This window comes from Myodes glareolus, chromosome 7 (assembly GCF_982192425.1).
Source record: "Myodes glareolus chromosome 7, mMyoGla1.1, whole genome shotgun sequence".
Classification (NCBI taxonomy): domain Eukaryota; kingdom Metazoa; phylum Chordata; class Mammalia; order Rodentia; family Cricetidae; genus Myodes; species Myodes glareolus.
Window position 1 is genome coordinate 28,282,783 of NC_142032.1, and position 15,903 is coordinate 28,298,685.

At 45.4% G+C, this 15,903-nt stretch overlaps 1 protein-coding gene across 1 annotated transcript; it reads left to right on the top strand.

The window, feature by feature from the left end:
* Positions 1-1,479: 1,479 nt before the first annotated feature.
* On the top strand, positions 1,480-14,969 carry Acta2 (actin alpha 2, smooth muscle). The gene is made up of 9 exons (XM_048438866.3): positions 1,480-1,638; positions 4,416-4,567; positions 5,250-5,378; positions 7,752-7,862; positions 9,415-9,499; positions 9,906-10,067; positions 11,535-11,726; positions 13,079-13,260; positions 14,684-14,969. Exons 2-9 carry the CDS (start codon positions 4,439-4,441, stop codon positions 14,825-14,827), a joined length of 1,134 nt encoding a protein of 377 aa, XP_048294823.1. The 5' UTR covers positions 1,480-1,638; positions 4,416-4,438; the 3' UTR covers positions 14,828-14,969.
* Positions 14,970-15,903: the final 934 nt, after the last annotated feature.

Here is a 15,903-nt window from a genome sequence, read left to right on the forward strand (position 1 = left end):
GTGTGTGGTTTTTTTTTTTTTTTTAGTTTTTTTTTTTTTTTTAGTTTTTAAAAATAAAGCTAAACCTTGAGTTATATTATAATTTCTCTTTTTTATGTCATAATATCCTGATTACTGACAAATACAACCACCATAAACAAAGAAACAATATAAGATTATCAAAACTTTTTTTCTTGGCATTTAAAGGAGTGGCTGGCTCATAGGTAATCAAGACACCACTCACTCATGAGACTAAACATCATCACAGACATCCATGTCGGGGACTAAAATAGGGAAAATGTAGAGTTTTGCTTTATATTATGCCTGTGATGAAAACCATTGGATTGATCCTAAGTGTCCCACGCCGAGTCACATGATGCAGTCTCTATATTTGAGCAGTCAGACAATTATATTCCCTAGTTGTTAGGAACCAGATAGAGGATAGAAATCTCTCAAGCAACACAGAGGCATCTCATCATTATATAGCAACTATTGAGACTCTTCTAAGGATCAGCAGTGCAGTTTCTCACAGACAAATATGAACACATGCATGTGGACAGCATAAATCAAATGCACGAGACTTGGTTGTCTGAGAGGACAGTCGCTGTCATTCACCCTGGGGATTTCCTAACATGTGAACAGTTCAGAAGCACTCATGGAATCCATAAAAAATATTTATATCATGAATAGAATTACGATTTTGGCTTGAGGGGGGCGAGATACAGAAATGTATAATGATTGAGCCTGACCATTGAAGCCCAAGAGCTGATGTCCTTGAAGAATGGAAAGGTCACCTGATCTCTACTCCTGTCCAATGGGCTCAGAAGCATGGAGGAAGATCAGCAGGCTTCATTTCAACGTTTCAACTTTTCTTTTACAAGTTATTTTGGATGACAGGGTGACAGGTCACCTCCACAGCCAAAAGACAGCTCCTAATCATGCAGTCAAGGGCCAGTGACTAAGCTACAGGCTGGACTGCACCTAAGGGCTGAAGCAGTTTGAGTGATGCTGACTTCTCAGCTCCTCTTTGGGCAACACAGGCAGGCTCATCCTGTCTAGATCCTATCTTCACCTCCCCTTTTCCTTAGTGCTACATGCAGCCTCGATGTATAAACATAGTGTGACTACCATAAAATGATCGCTCCCTCTCCATATTTAGGAGTGTCCGCCGTGTCTTTTGTGAAAGCATTGCTGTAAACTCCCAGCTAGTCAGAGGCAGGCCCTTCCTGATCTCAGTTCCTTAGCAAATGGTCCAGAGGGCCAGCTTGACAGTGGGCTGGCGTCTTCTGAGGAATGTGCAAACCATGCCTGCATCTGCCCCAGGACACTAACCCACTGTCTGGGCGATTCAGCAGTTGTTCTGAGGGCTCAGGATGCTTATCCCCCCCAGGAGCAGCTGAGCTGCCTCCTGTCGCAGGAGCAGAGCAGAGGAATGCTGTGGAAGAGACCCAGGCCTCTGGCCACCCAGATTAGAGAGTTTTGTGCTGAGGTCCCTATATGGTTGTGTTAGAGTGAACGGCCAGCTCCAGCCTGTCTCTGCTCCTTGTTTGGGAAGCAAGTGGGAGGGGATCGGACTAAGGGGCTATATAACCCTTCAGCATCCAGCTTCCCCAGACACCACCCACCCAGAGTGGAGAAGCCCAGCCAGTCACTATCAGGGTAAGTGGCACCAGCCCAGGGGTGTGACTGAGAGATTCCGTGGACTCTTATAGCTCAGTGTAACCAGACAGTGTCTGTGCCACTCTGGATGACTCTCACATTCTGCAGTTTTGAATGAACATTTATACTATTAAAATGGGTGTAGCTTTTGGGCTTGCATGAGGTTACATTCGAATTGAGCTAAAATGAAACTTGATTTAGTGGAGAAGTTGATGGAGTGAACTGAAATTGTGTTTATGCATGCCACCTGAAAAGCCTGTTTATGCTGAACCGATTGACTGTCCAGGTACTGCTGCCTACTGTAGGGGTGAAGTCTAGCTGAATGTGGCAAATTATGTGTTTATTTCTGCTGGGATTGGAAACTTGAATTTGTCTATGGTTCCTATTTAGAGTGGAGACTGTATTTTTAGTCAACTGGGGTAACTGGAAGTGGTTGTCAGGAATGAACTAGGGTGTCCAGCCCTCTGGTTTCTGCTGAACGTCTTCACTGCTTCTGGGTCTCCGTGGCTCTAACGTGGCGTCGCCTGTTGGAAATGTGTATCTTGTGAGTGTGCTGGTGTCCTTGCTGTTCAGACCTGTGCCATTGCTCATTTGCCACATAGCAGAGCTTCTGTACTCTCTGCAAAGAAAGGAGGAAGTGTCTCATCCAGGGGAGGACCGCTTTGCATTTCTCTGCCCCAAGGGTCCCTCGGCCTGGCAAGCAGCGCCTCTGTGGAGTCAGCCTTGCCACCAGAGGCGAACCCCTGTAACTCGGGGTTTGGTAGCTAGGGCCGGGAATGCAGTTTTCTCAATAAGATTTTCCTCCCATTTTGTGATTCATGACTAAATATGGTTTGCCTCTTGAGACCCACCAGCCGGGAATGGTACCGTCCTTGCCTCCTCCCCTCCCCACCCCTCCCTGACAATTCAGTTTTGGCACGAGATGCACTCCACTGTGCTGCACCGAACTCCCTGACCCGGGTGCAGTTCCAAAAGCAGTCGCTGAAGCCTGTGTGTTTTACCTAATTAGGAAATGCTCCGCTTTGCCCTGAGCTACTCATTCAGGTTAGATAAGAGCTGTAAACCACTGCAGCAGTTTCTCTGGGAACCCGCAGACTTCTTTTCTAGTGACAGTGCTCCTTTCAGGATTTATTAAGACAGATTTTCTGCACATTTTTGAATGAAACATAAATACATCTTTCCTGAATTTATTTATTTATTTATTTATTTATTTTTGCATTTTTTGGGGAGGCGGTAGGCAACTTATTTTTCTAAATATATTAAAGTCATCTCTATCCAACAAAAAGTTTAGGTGATTTATCCTTCCCCATTTAGAAAGAGTTTCCTAATTCTAAGTGGCTTATCCCATTTGCAGCCCCGTAGCTCAGTGGGGAAAACAGGCTTAGTATATGCACAGACTCCCTGCAGGTCCTTGCTGCTGGCTGCCTCTCATAGTCAGGGCGCTTCGACCTGGGTCTCCTTGTATTTACAAACTGTAAATTTGTAAATTTACATTTACATTGTCTACCAAAAAGGTATCATCTCAAAGAAAGGGGAAAAGCAAGGAGACGAAAGAAATCAAGAACAAGTCCTATTTTCTGTCCTCATGAGGGGAATTCACACTGAAGATTTCATTCTAATCCTGAGAGGGCAGTGTTGAAAAGAAGACAAGATGATAAACAGCGCTTGTGGATCATAGCAATAATCCCACAGTGGTATCCATTTTCAAAGTTCTGAATATCCTTCCAAGTTTTCAAAAACCCAAGCTTAAATGCCAGTTAGTTAAAATTTTGTTTTAAAACCAAAGGAATATATTCTCAATTAATCAAATTTAGAAGATAGGCCAGAACTCAGGGAAGAAAATAGACTTCTACAAAACCCAATACTTTCCACCTCAAAAGAACCCCAGTAAATACCTTGGTGAGAATAAGTAAGCTTTCTGCAAACAAGCAAACAAAACCCCACATCTTATTGTGGTCATATTATGCTACTTTCCCTAGCTTATTAGTGATATGTAAGATTAGCTGTGAGCATACTGTTGAATTTTCAGCTTAACAATGACTTTAATTAAGGAAGAAATGCTGTAACTCCTAAAATTGCAAACACCCTCTTGGAAAAATTTCAATTCAAGTTTCTATATTAGAGCAGTTCCTGTTGGCCTCAAATGTGTGATCCACCTTCCTCAGCTCCCAAGTGCTAGGATTGCAGGTGTGCATCGCCTCACATAGCTTTGTTTCGTGTTTAATGTCTCCCCAAATGTGCAAATCGTCAGAGCCAAAAGAACTGTCTTTTAAACATTTAAAATGAGTAAATAGTTTAACATTTTCAAATTGACAAATATTGCCCTTTCTGTAAAAAATCTACCTTTTTGGAAAAAAAATTAGCATATTTAGAAAAAAGTGTGAGTTTGGTTTGATATAGACAAGTAAAACTGGATAGTTCTTCAGCACGTGCTAAACCTTGGGGAACCCTGCTCTCTCACTCAGGAACTCTATCTGCACAGTTTGTCCTCTCTTTGTGAGCCCTGGCCAGCTTGAGAATGTTAGAGGAGCCTGTGACACGCCAGTCCTTGTGCTGAGGGCCCGTACTGCTAACCTGGAAGTCAGAGTAGGAGTTCATCAAAGGCTTTACAGCCTAGTGAAAGCATTTCAAGATAAGAGTGTGTTAGCTGAGAACTGGGGAGAGCCTCCAGCTAAAATAACATGAAAGGGCCAAGAACCCTGTCTGAGGGCCGGAGTGATGGTGAGCTCTGGGATTGCCCTGGTACAGCAAGGGCTGCTTCCTCCCTGTCTCTGTAGAACCCCGTGAAGCTGCTCCAGCTATGTGTGAAGAGGAGGACAGCACCGCCCTGGTGTGTGACAATGGCTCTGGGCTCTGCAAAGCTGGCTTCGCTGGTGACGACGCTCCCAGGGCTGTTTTCCCATCCATTGTGGGACGTCCCAGGCATCAGGTGAGACAAATTCTCCTTGAATACAGAGAACAGGACTATAGGCTCCATCTCTCTGTCTCTACACGTATCCAACGGTTGTCAGATCTGTCTGTCTACATGTATCCATTGATTGCCAGGTGCTTTCTGCCCAGAGTATAAGGCTTTCTTTCTCTCTCTCTCTCTCTCTCTCTCTCTCTCTCTCTGTCTTCTCCTCGCCCTGTCCCTGTACTGGTGATGATTGATGCCCAGGAATAGATGTCAACTTCACATATCAAGCAGAAAGATTATCTGGCATATTATATATATATATATATATATATATATATACACACACACATACATATATATGTATGTATAATATATAATGGCCAGTTAGCTGTTTTATGTTATATTTAATAATATATAATTATAAAATAGTTTTAAAAGTCTTTCATTTTCTCATGTACACTATGGAAATACAGCCGCTGTGACCATTGTTCTCACTGCAGTAGCGGCAGCAGCAGAAATCGATATAAGCTGCCCTTGTGGACACCATCACCTCTTCGGGGGAAGAAATTAAAACACTCAACCTCACAGAGTTTGGTTTAAGATGAAAGGGAACACTGTTACTATGTGGAACTTTGTATCTCATTTGCTGTCAGAGAAATCGTCAAGTTGCCCGTTTCCGGAGGGCACTGACTTGTGGTGTGTTGAACCGTTTTAGGGCGTGATGGTGGGAATGGGACAGAAAGACAGCTACGTGGGCGATGAAGCACAGAGCAAAAGAGGGATCCTGACCTTGAAGTACCCGATAGAGCACGGAATCATCACCAACTGGGACGACATGGAAAAGGTACCGAAACCTTTCTGCAGGCTGCGTCTTCAGGGTGCAGGGTGCCAGTGCCCTGAGAATAGGAACAATACGCTTGCCGCATAAGGCTGCTGTGGAGGACAGCTGGCCGGCATTGCTCAGCTGCACTGCCATTTGCTATTGTTTAACTTGGATTATTAGTTATTGAAAAGAATCTTGATGTACTTCATTCTGAAAATGAATTTCTTGGCTATTGGTGTTTATAAAGTGGTGGGAGATGTTTCTGTAGGTGGGAGCAGCCCTTCGCTAATGTGGAACTGATTTTCTTCCACACTCTTTGGACGGCCTGTGAGGACAGGCGTCCCCAGAGCAGCAGGTGTCTAAAGCTAGAATTCTGGGAAGACCCCCTAGGCGGCCCATTCTTGAAAGTTTATTGTTAATTGTCCCTAGGTAGTTTTCTTAATTTTCAAAATTAAGAAAGACCAGAGTGTATTTGGTACATTCCTGAATGTCCCTCAACTTATTTAAGTGCAATTGTGACTGAAAAATTTTTTAAATGAATACTTTAAAGTTCTCGTTCTGTGTCACATTGAGCAAGACCTTTGCTCCCAGACCACTGTGAAAGCCAATGGAAAGCAAGTCAAACACAAGGATTATAAAGATTGTTATCAGACATTTTATAAACACTAGTAGCTAAAAACAAAAGGAACAATAAAAGGGGAACATAATTTTTAAAATACAGCAGAACATATTAGATCTGCAATATGTGCTTCTTATTTCTGTATTTATTAGCTTTTCAAACCCCCTAAACACATAAACTCACCCACACATGCTCACATGTACCATTCAAAAATAAATCCTACACATAATGCTGCTAAAATGTCTTGCTAATTATGTCTTTCTCTGCAAGGGCTGCCCATCCTTAGCTTTGCTCTTGATTGTGGACCAGGTGCAATTGCAGTTTGTACCACGCAGGTGGCGGTGTCACTCGTGGAAAGATCCTTCAGGCCTCTCTCCACGGAGCCAAGAGCAGGGCAGCAGGGACGACCTGGGAAAGCGAGTATTGGAACGGGAAAACAAAAACAAAACAAACAAACAAACCCCAAATCTCTGCATTCCTGGCCTTTAAAGTCAGAGCTCTCTCTGGAGAAAGGGGGTGAGAAAGGATTAGAGCTTTTTACAACCTGTTTAACCATGGTGTGTTATAGAAGACCAAGATTCTTGAACACTCTGTTTTTCCTTTCATTTTCAAATGATTATCTGTTCGGTAGAATGAGGTGAAGGGAGTAAGGAATAGTCGCCCACTGATCTTTACTGTACTGTTGAATTATGAAGATGGTTTTCCAAACTTGCTCAGCCCTGGCCTTTCTTCCTTTTATGCCCCGCCCCCCACCCCACCCTACCCCACCCCACCCCTCCAAGGGACGGACTAGCCAGAGTCCCTTTCTTTGCTGGAAACCACAAAACCAAAAGCAGGAAACTTGAATCATGACAAAGTCTTTCAAGTTGGTTTTACTTTCGTTGGTCTGCAAACTGTCATCAGCTATGCTTGTTTACCCTTGGGTAAATCTTATATTCCCAATGCTGGTGGACAGCAACCCTTCCTTAAAAGGGGAATTATTTTAGCCCTTTTCATAATAATGCATTCTTTTTTAACATCCAGGGATTAAAGACATTGCTTAACTACAAAGCCAGTGAACTTTTGTCCAAAATACATTCATACCAAAACACTACACACAGGTTGGTGTGGGGAAATGTCTAAGGCTTTTGTCTGCCCCTGAAAGGAAAGTCTAGACTGTTCCTGCCGAGGCTGCTTTACCTGCCCCTGGAGGGTGAAGATGCTGAGGGAAAGAAAGGTGAAGCCCTTTTCCCCACTTGCACACACCTGCACACACCTACACACAACTATACACACACACACACACACACACACACACACACACACGGTCAAGAACGGTCTCCAAAAGTATTAAAGATGGCAATTGGGTTTTCAGGGGGGCCTCCTTCATTTGTCGCTACAGTCATTTGCCCTTTTCTTTATCATTCTAAATCAGTTACAGTGGAGCTGGAAAGTTGCTGGTTCACATAAACAGGAAGTGGCCCAGCTGTGGTCTGAATCTTCCCTTGACTACAGAGCCTATGTCCTTGACCACGACACCATCCTGTCACACACACACACACACACACACACACACACACACACACACACACCTGGTTTTGCGTAGTCACTTAATAACTGTGCAGCCTTGTGCATTCGGTTCATACCCTCCGGGCCTCCGAGTCTTCACAGATAGATGAGGCCTTGCGAATTTCACCTGATGTTAGTTTTGTTCTGCACATTCTGGTCCCTTTCCAGGAAGGCCCTTCAGTGCCCCACAACAGCACCCAACTCTTTCTCCTGCCCCTCCTCTCTAGATCTGGCACCACTCCTTCTATAATGAACTTCGTGTGGCCCCTGAAGAGCACCCCACCCTGCTGACGGAGGCACCACTGAACCCCAAGGCCAACCGGGAGAAAATGACCCAGGTAAATATTTGTTCCGGAGTGCAACACTGTTGGATTGGGGATAAGGCTAACTGGAGTAAGAATACAGCATGGCAGATCCAAGGCCCCAGCTGGCAGTTCCCCACCTGACTAACCACCCAGAGACCCCAAAGGTCAGGGGTCAGGACAGTGCTTACATCCTTACTACACAAAATCTAGACCATTTTCCCTCAAAGGGCAAGAAAAAAAAGTTTAAAGATTTAATTAAGAAGGGAACATATTTAGGGTTAGAATCTTCTGAAAAGCCATTTCAAAACGCAGTATAATATAGTAGGAACTGAATCTGTCACTGAAAGTCATGTCATTTCTGAGAGCCCCAGCTTCTTTATTTGTTGGGAATATTAATTATTTCTCAAGGGATGGATATGCAGACTAATGATGCAAAAATATGTGAGTATCACTGTGGATGGCATGATAAACATCCAACAGGTAGTGGCGGTTACTGTCGTATTGTCTGTGTGACACTTGAGACCCTACAGCAAGAGACCGCCCAGGGAACTAGCTCTGGAGAGTTCTGGTGTGGATGCTCTGTAAAATGAGAGCATCTAATGTCCGTTCCACCCAGGCCCTGGCCAAGCACGGGGGTATTTCACACGCGCTCTGACCCCTAACGTTGTGAAGCAGGAGCTTTCATCCCAATAACTCCAATGATGAAATTAAGGCCAGAGGTGTACTGAGTGATTGTCCTAATATCACGATGTTAGGAGCAGCAGGGCCTGGAGTTGACCCATGGCTTTTCCTGCTGAGAAATCATAAGCTCATACAGCCCAGGGCCTCCCTTCTTGTAAGAGCACTTGGTGTGCACACCAGGACATCAGCTGCTCTGAGAATCACACTACCTGTCAAGACGTGGTAGTTCTAGGAAAGTTACCAACCCGTGAATTGTGTTGAGGCACAGAAAAGACTGAAAACTATGGGTTTCTGAGAACATTGGACATTCCTTCAGGTTCATGCACTAGAGAGTGTTACTAACATGGAGGTTGAGGACTTCTTCTGATGCAGGAGGCGCCTAGGGAGTTCTGATTTTAATTTTGACCCCGAACCTCATGGACTAATGAGTTGCATTTATCTGTAGCCAAGATCATGGCATCTCCTATTCTATCCATGGGACCTCATTTCCAGGGCTGGCATTGACCCACCGTTGCATAAAAACATCTTAGAGTCTCTCCCAGCGCTCACTTACTCCACAACCCTCCTCCCTTTACGTTTGAGAAATAAGGGAAGAGCGAGCACTTAGTGAATCCTGTCACATCTAATTCAGGACCAAGACTAGAGCCCACAGGTAGTCACTCCCCACCATGCCAGGCCTTGTGTTCATGCTGCTGGCTCCTTTCCTTTCCCATCCGATCACCAGTGATGGTACTGTCTATTGCCACCTTCATTTTTCTTACTTGTGGGACCAGCTCTGCCTTGGCCTTCCTTCCTTCGGTCTTATGTGTCTGGAGGGTCCGTATCAGGCAAGGGGGGTATGCCCTGACATGCTCTTTGTAAGACTGACGGCACCATCTACTTACCTGTTTGGATTCCTTTGCAGATTATGTTTGAGACCTTCAATGTTCCTGCCATGTATGTGGCTATTCAGGCTGTGCTGTCCCTCTACGCCTCTGGACGTACAACTGGTAGGTAGCCAGGGGAATGGGAGCCTTAGTCCAGCGAATCCACCAGAAAAGGTGAGATTTGATGGTTACAAGCTCCAGGTTGTGATGGATGAGAAGTCAATAAGCACAGACAGAGATGGTCCCTGTTCTAAAAACAAAACAACATGAAACAAACCACTTTGCACTTTTCAAAATCAGCCCTGGACCCCCACTTCTTTAGAAAGACATGTTCAGGGGCTTCGTTCTTCCTCTTCCCATCTCCCCTAAGCACTCTCTAATCTTACCTCTCCCATCACACATGTTCTTTCTTCCTCTCATATAAGAGGCTAAGGAATTACTGCTCCTCACGGTCTTCTGTATACTAGAACAGCAAGTAACTGCACACCAGCTGCGGCGGTGACTTACAGCAAGGTCAATGATCCCCTAGGTATTGTGCTGGACTCTGGAGACGGTGTTACCCACAACGTCCCCATCTACGAGGGCTATGCTCTGCCCCATGCCATCATGCGTCTGGACTTGGCTGGCCGAGATCTCACCGACTACCTCATGAAGATCCTGACTGAACGTGGCTATTCCTTCGTGACTACTGGTGAGGCCCGGGGGACGTCAAGGGGAGAGGGTAGGGGGCAGCATGCGGCTCACGGTCACTTAGTGGAACAAGAGCTGTCACTCAAAAGGGGTCATGGAGCTAGAGAGATGGCTCAACTGGTAAGACCGTTTGTTGTGCCATCGTGACAACCTAAGGACAATTCCTGGAGCCACAAGGAAAGGAGAGAAATGGTCAGCAAGTTACCTTCTGCCGTCCACACATGTGTGCCTGAATGCACATGTGCACACACAGCCATATACACGTAATAATAATAACATTAATAAGTAAAATTTTTTTAAAAAAAAACTACTGAAAGAGTTGGTGAGTTAGTGACTCAACTAACAGGAAAGCCTGTCTCCAACGCACAGAGCAAAGCACAGCTTTTCTTGCCTTGTGATTGCAAAGTTATTACAGTTTCTCTGAGAGAGGCTATAGACAGGGGTGTAGAGGGGAAGTCGGGGTGAGCATGTCTTTGTATATGCTGCTAGAGATCAAATCCAGGATCTTACGTCTGCTAGCCCAGCACCCCACCCCTGAACTAGGGCTACTTGGAAATTTTTTAATTTCTGCATTAATAAATAGAAAAGAAAGGATATAAAGATAGAGAGGTGTGGCTGGCGATCTTTGGAGACACCTAACAGGAACTGAGTCCCCGACTCTTACCCTCTAGTCACGTGGTGACCTTGAACACTAATCAGCCTTGCTAAGCTGTAGTCCTCACATCTGTAAAATGGGCTGAGTCAGAGATTCTGCCTCCTGGGACTGCTAAGAATACGAAATTCTGCAATGCCTGTAGAATGCTCTGCCCATAGTCAGCGCTCAATAATTATTAGCTATTTTTAGCACAGACCTAGCAGGCAGTGAGTGTGTGTGTGTGTTGTACAAAAGCTGGTGCCACACACTCCCTTGACAAGAGGCCAGAGCTGGGCCAGCTAGAACCCCTAGTACGCTCTAAGTGACCACGTCTCTCTAGTTGCCTGAATCATTACAAATTGGGACCTGTCCAAATTTTAGGTTTCTGGACTACTTGCAACCAATTCTAGGCTCCGTGTTTGAACCCTGACAGACATTATAATCTTCTTTTCCAATATGATGTTGAATTCATTCTATTCTGGTCCCCCAAAACACCACCCAAAGACTCCCAGGAAACAGGTGGAATTGGGGCCTTGGAAGCTTAAGGCACTGGATCCTGAGGAGTCGGCAGCCTCCTTTTCCATGTTTCTCTCTGTATGCCCCATGGGAACTGGAGCCGGCCTGAGCTACCTACCATCCGCTTCATTTTCAAAAGTAAAGAATGTGTCAGAGGTCGAGCCATTATAGAACTGGGCAGGGAAGCAAAGATCGTTGAGGCATTCTGGGAACCTTGAGTCTTCTGAGGAGCTGGTCCAGCAAAGAGTGGCATGGGGTGGGTAGGCTTTAGCCCCCGCGCAAACCCTAATGCGTACGGTGTTTGCATGTGTTTGACAGCTGAGCGTGAGATTGTCCGTGACATCAAGGAGAAGTTGTGCTATGTAGCTCTGGACTTTGAAAACGAGATGGCCACTGCCGCCTCCTCCTCTTCCCTGGAGAAGAGCTACGAACTGCCTGATGGGCAAGTCATCACCATTGGGAATGAACGCTTCCGTTGCCCGGAGACCCTCTTCCAGCCATCTTTCATCGGTAGGCACTGGGTGGGTGGAGCCTCCCTGTACTGTACCCAGCCAGCCCTGGCTACCAGTACCCATTTGCAGCTAGAAATGAATCAGGGCTTCAGAAACAGAAGCAGTCCTACAGGAAGGAAAGTGCCATATTTCCAAAATGAGAAGACCACAGGGAGCCAAGAAAGCACTTGATGGCCTCGGAAACCTCTCTTAAGTCATGGTTCCCCCAAACATGCTCTCCACATGCAATGTAAAAGATAAACGGTATCTCTGTTTAGGATGTAGTGGAGCACAGGACTGGTTGGGGCTCTGAGTTTGGGAATGCTAGGGGTGGGGCAGAACAACTAGAGGGCACCTATTCCATACGGGCAAGGCACAGTCACCAGAGGGTTTTACAGAGGCATCCTTTTTGGAGGCTGGGGGCCAGGTGCTTGAGACTTGGCTCTATTTTCAGGATTTTGAGAATGTCACTTAACCTCTCTGAGACTCAGTTTCCTCCTACTAGGGTAGCTGGGAGGTTTATAGCAGACTTGGATAGCACCCTCATCCTGGTGCTTCAAGCCTTCAACAGTTCACAACTGTCAGTAAAGAATAATTAATTAATTACAAAAGACCTAGATGACAGTGCTAAGAAGGAAGAGGGGGCCACCTAGAGGTTTATTACAAAAAAGCCTGCATCATAAGTCAACAAGACAATCAGCCCTCTCTCCTCAAAACATCTTTATACAAAGATTACCATAAAAAGCATCTTGGTAGCTGGGCATAGAAGGACGTGCCTTTAATCCCAGTACTAGAGAGGAAAAGGCAAGTGGATCTCTATGGGTTTGAGGCCAGCCTGTTCTATAGCAAGTTCCAGACCAGTTAAAAGACACCTAGAAAGACCAGTGTTAAAAAGAAAAAAAGAAGCAAAAGACAAAACAAAAGCAGAAACTTTATCTAAGTAGGAGAGATACTTTTCCGATTGAATGATTCCACCATTCACCATTCAATCTTGGGTGTTGGAGGCGCAAAATAAAATAACAGTCAGGGAGGGATGGGGCTGTTCTAATCAATGGCTCTGGCCCTCCCTTTTACGGAACACCTGAAGGCCTAACCCCTTGTTCAAGCCATGTATAGCAATCCCTGCAGAGACACTGGTGTTAGCATGTTGTAACCTCACCCATGAAGTGCTGCAGCTGAGCCTCCTCTTTGGAGGAGGCAGTTGGGCATGAAGCATTACAAGGTCCTTGATCTCTTGGATGGTAGTTTCTAGTTCCTGAGGCCTGCAGCTTCACCCAAGAGAAGATTAGTCAGTTGTGCCGACCTGGATTTCCTTGATCAACCCAAGTTTTTCTCAGAACCCAAGGACCACGACCTGTGTCTCTTTTCCAGGGATGGAGTCGGCTGGCATCCATGAAACCACCTATAACAGCATCATGAAGTGTGACATCGACATCAGGAAGGACCTCTATGCTAACAACGTCCTCTCAGGGGGCACCACCATGTACCCGGGCATTGCTGACCGGATGCAGAAGGAGATCACGGCTCTCGCACCCAGCACCATGAAGATCAAGGTACCACACTAAGACCCTCTGACTCGGGAGGCAGGGGGCGGAACAGTTCTAGAGCAGCCTCCAGCTTGTGAGGCAGTCTAACAAGTTCTCTGTTGTTTCCAAGGGTGATGAGGCTGAGCTGGGAGTGATGTAGACTTATTTAAAACAGGCTCTGAGAGAGTTTCTCTAGAGGACAGCATGGTGAGAGTGGAACCACTGCTTCCTGGGGGCTTGGGCTCCTTAGATATCTGTCTGACCAGCTAGAATCCCCCCACTCTCGGACAGCTGTCTGAGCGGCTGAGCATGCTGCAGAAACTACTTAGTTGGAGTTTGAGAATAGGCAGGCTGTATGCAACAGGACTTGAGACAAGCCTCAATTCTCTAACCTTAAAATGGAAACAGATGTGAAACTTGGGGGCCTCGTATGGGCAGAGAGCACCGAGAGACAATATAATTGGGGACACCAACACGACGAGTTCACGGAATGAGCCTGAGTAACGTCAGGAAGTCCCTGTACCATCTGCGTAACTTCCTGGAACTCTTAAGTTATCACCAAATCCCCTCCCCATGGAAAAGAAAATGAATAGCTTCAAAACAAAACTCCTGTGGGGACCAGTCTTAAAAGTGAACCTGATACTGACCTAGCCACTTGTGGCTGTTACCGGCAGTCCCCTGAGCCTATTTCTTTGTATGTAACATGAGAATCACTGGATACCTAACCTTCAGAATCGATATAGGAATCAAACAAGCTAATACCTGTTAAATATCTAGCACGGGGGCGACAGTGAGAGCTCAGTGAATGAGAGAAAAAACAAATGGATGTTGAAGCAGAGCTTGTGGGCGAACAGAAAGAAAACGCTCGCCCAGCAAGCATTTCAGGACACTTCGTTCACCAGTGCACCTGCTGCTGGCCAAGCAGCTAAGACCTGAGCTCAGCTTGGTGCTGCTCAGCTCTGGGTTTGAGTTGCTGTGGCCCATCACACCCTGGCCTGATACCCTGAATAAAGCCAGCCCCTGCAGGAAACACTCCAAAGGGGGACTTGGAGCCCTCTCCGAATTGGTGTATCTGGTAGGGATTTCAGAAAAGAGTGGTCAATTTAATCAGGTGAAGAACACCTGCACGAAAGTTCTGGAACATTTGCAATGTCCCTGCACACAACACCAGGACTTCTACAGTAAGTGCAGGCCCTGCCGAGCTCTTAGGCCCAGCCCCCAGGGCCTCCCCTGGAGACTAGTCAGGGCTTTTATGTGGAGACCCCACATGATCTAAGGCCAGTTTGCATTTACCCGATGAAAGGATAAAAAAAAAATTAGGTTTGGCATAGATTGCATAAAAACAAAAGAAACAAACAAAAATCAAGGAGCTCACCAGGGAATCACTCTACCCCAGTTGGAAGGGTCAGCTTGCTCCAGGCACTGACCTCTCCTTTTCTTATCCTGACAGATCATTGCCCCTCCAGAACGTAAGTACTCTGTCTGGATCGGCGGCTCCATCCTGGCGTCTCTATCTACCTTCCAGCAGATGTGGATCAGCAAACAGGAATACGACGAAGCTGGTCCCTCCATTGTGCACCGCAAATGCTTCTAAGCCACCTCCCTGCTCTGTCTCTAGCACACGACTGTGAATGTTTTGTGGATCTGCGCCTTTGGTTCCTTTCTAAATCATTCCTACCCAAAGCTTTGACTTGTTACTCGTGTTTTTTAATAAATCAGACATGTGCTACCCTGAACTTCTAGCACTGGCCTATCATCAACACTGTGAATGGCTTCTGCTAGATGGGACGCATTTATATGGAGTGGCTCCCTCTAGTGGTCAAGAAAGGATATGACACATTAGAATGGCTTGTTCCCAGGCAATGGATAAAAATCACTTCGACAAGAGGAAGCCCCCTTAAATGATGTAAACAGGATGCATTTGAGAGTGCATAGGACATGCATATATTACATATAATAATATATATTAGGGCCAATATGAAAAATCTACACTGACCTCATGACTGGTTGAGCGATTATATTACTTTATACATATAATGGCAACTTGATAAGTGAAAACAAAAACAATTTTTACAGGCATTTAAAATTCGACAAGCAATGCTGCTTTACTAAAATGATATATTTTGCTTTAAACCTTACACTTATGCATGAATATGCATGTGTGACTTTTAATTTGCATCAAGCCTTGTATATTATTTGATTTTAATGCACATCAAACCATACGTATTTAGGAAAGTGTAATTTTTGAGTTTGTTTTTAAAAAGAACATACTTTGTGAAACCCTGAGAATCTTCTTTAAAAGCTTCATAATGCACCTGGATCATGTTTCCCTCTTCCTTTGACCAATCTCTGCCTCTGTAAGAAAACGCAGTGGCTGTATTTACACTAAAAGGAAGAAGGACCAGCCACGTCACTCGTTATTTTTTACACGTCACCACTATTTTTTTCTTGACGACTGTGTGCAGATAAGTGTTATCACCAAGTGTCCCTGACACGTAGCTGCTTCAGGGTGAGCTGCCCACTTCAACAGTTCCTTTCCTGTCACCATGGGAAGTCAATGACTTTTAAAAAAATATACCAGACATATTGGGACTGGAGTGTTGGCTCCATTAAGAATACTCCTTGGTCTTGCAAGGAACCCTGGACTCAATTCTTAGCACCCACATGGTG

What these genes read in the sequence shown, in the direction of transcription:
- Acta2 (XM_048438866.3), top strand. Translation starts at nt 4,439, where the DNA reads ATGTGTGAAGAGGAGGACAGCACCGCCCTGGTGTGTGACAATGGCTCT. An exon ending in CTATTCCTTCGTGACTACTG is followed by an intron (nt 10,068 to 11,534) that starts GTGAGGCCCGGG and finishes TGTGTTTGACAG; the next exon opens with CTGAGCGTGAGATTGTCCGT. An exon ending in CCAGCACCATGAAGATCAAG is followed by an intron (nt 13,261 to 14,683) that starts GTACCACACTAA and finishes TTATCCTGACAG; the next exon opens with ATCATTGCCCCTCCAGAACG.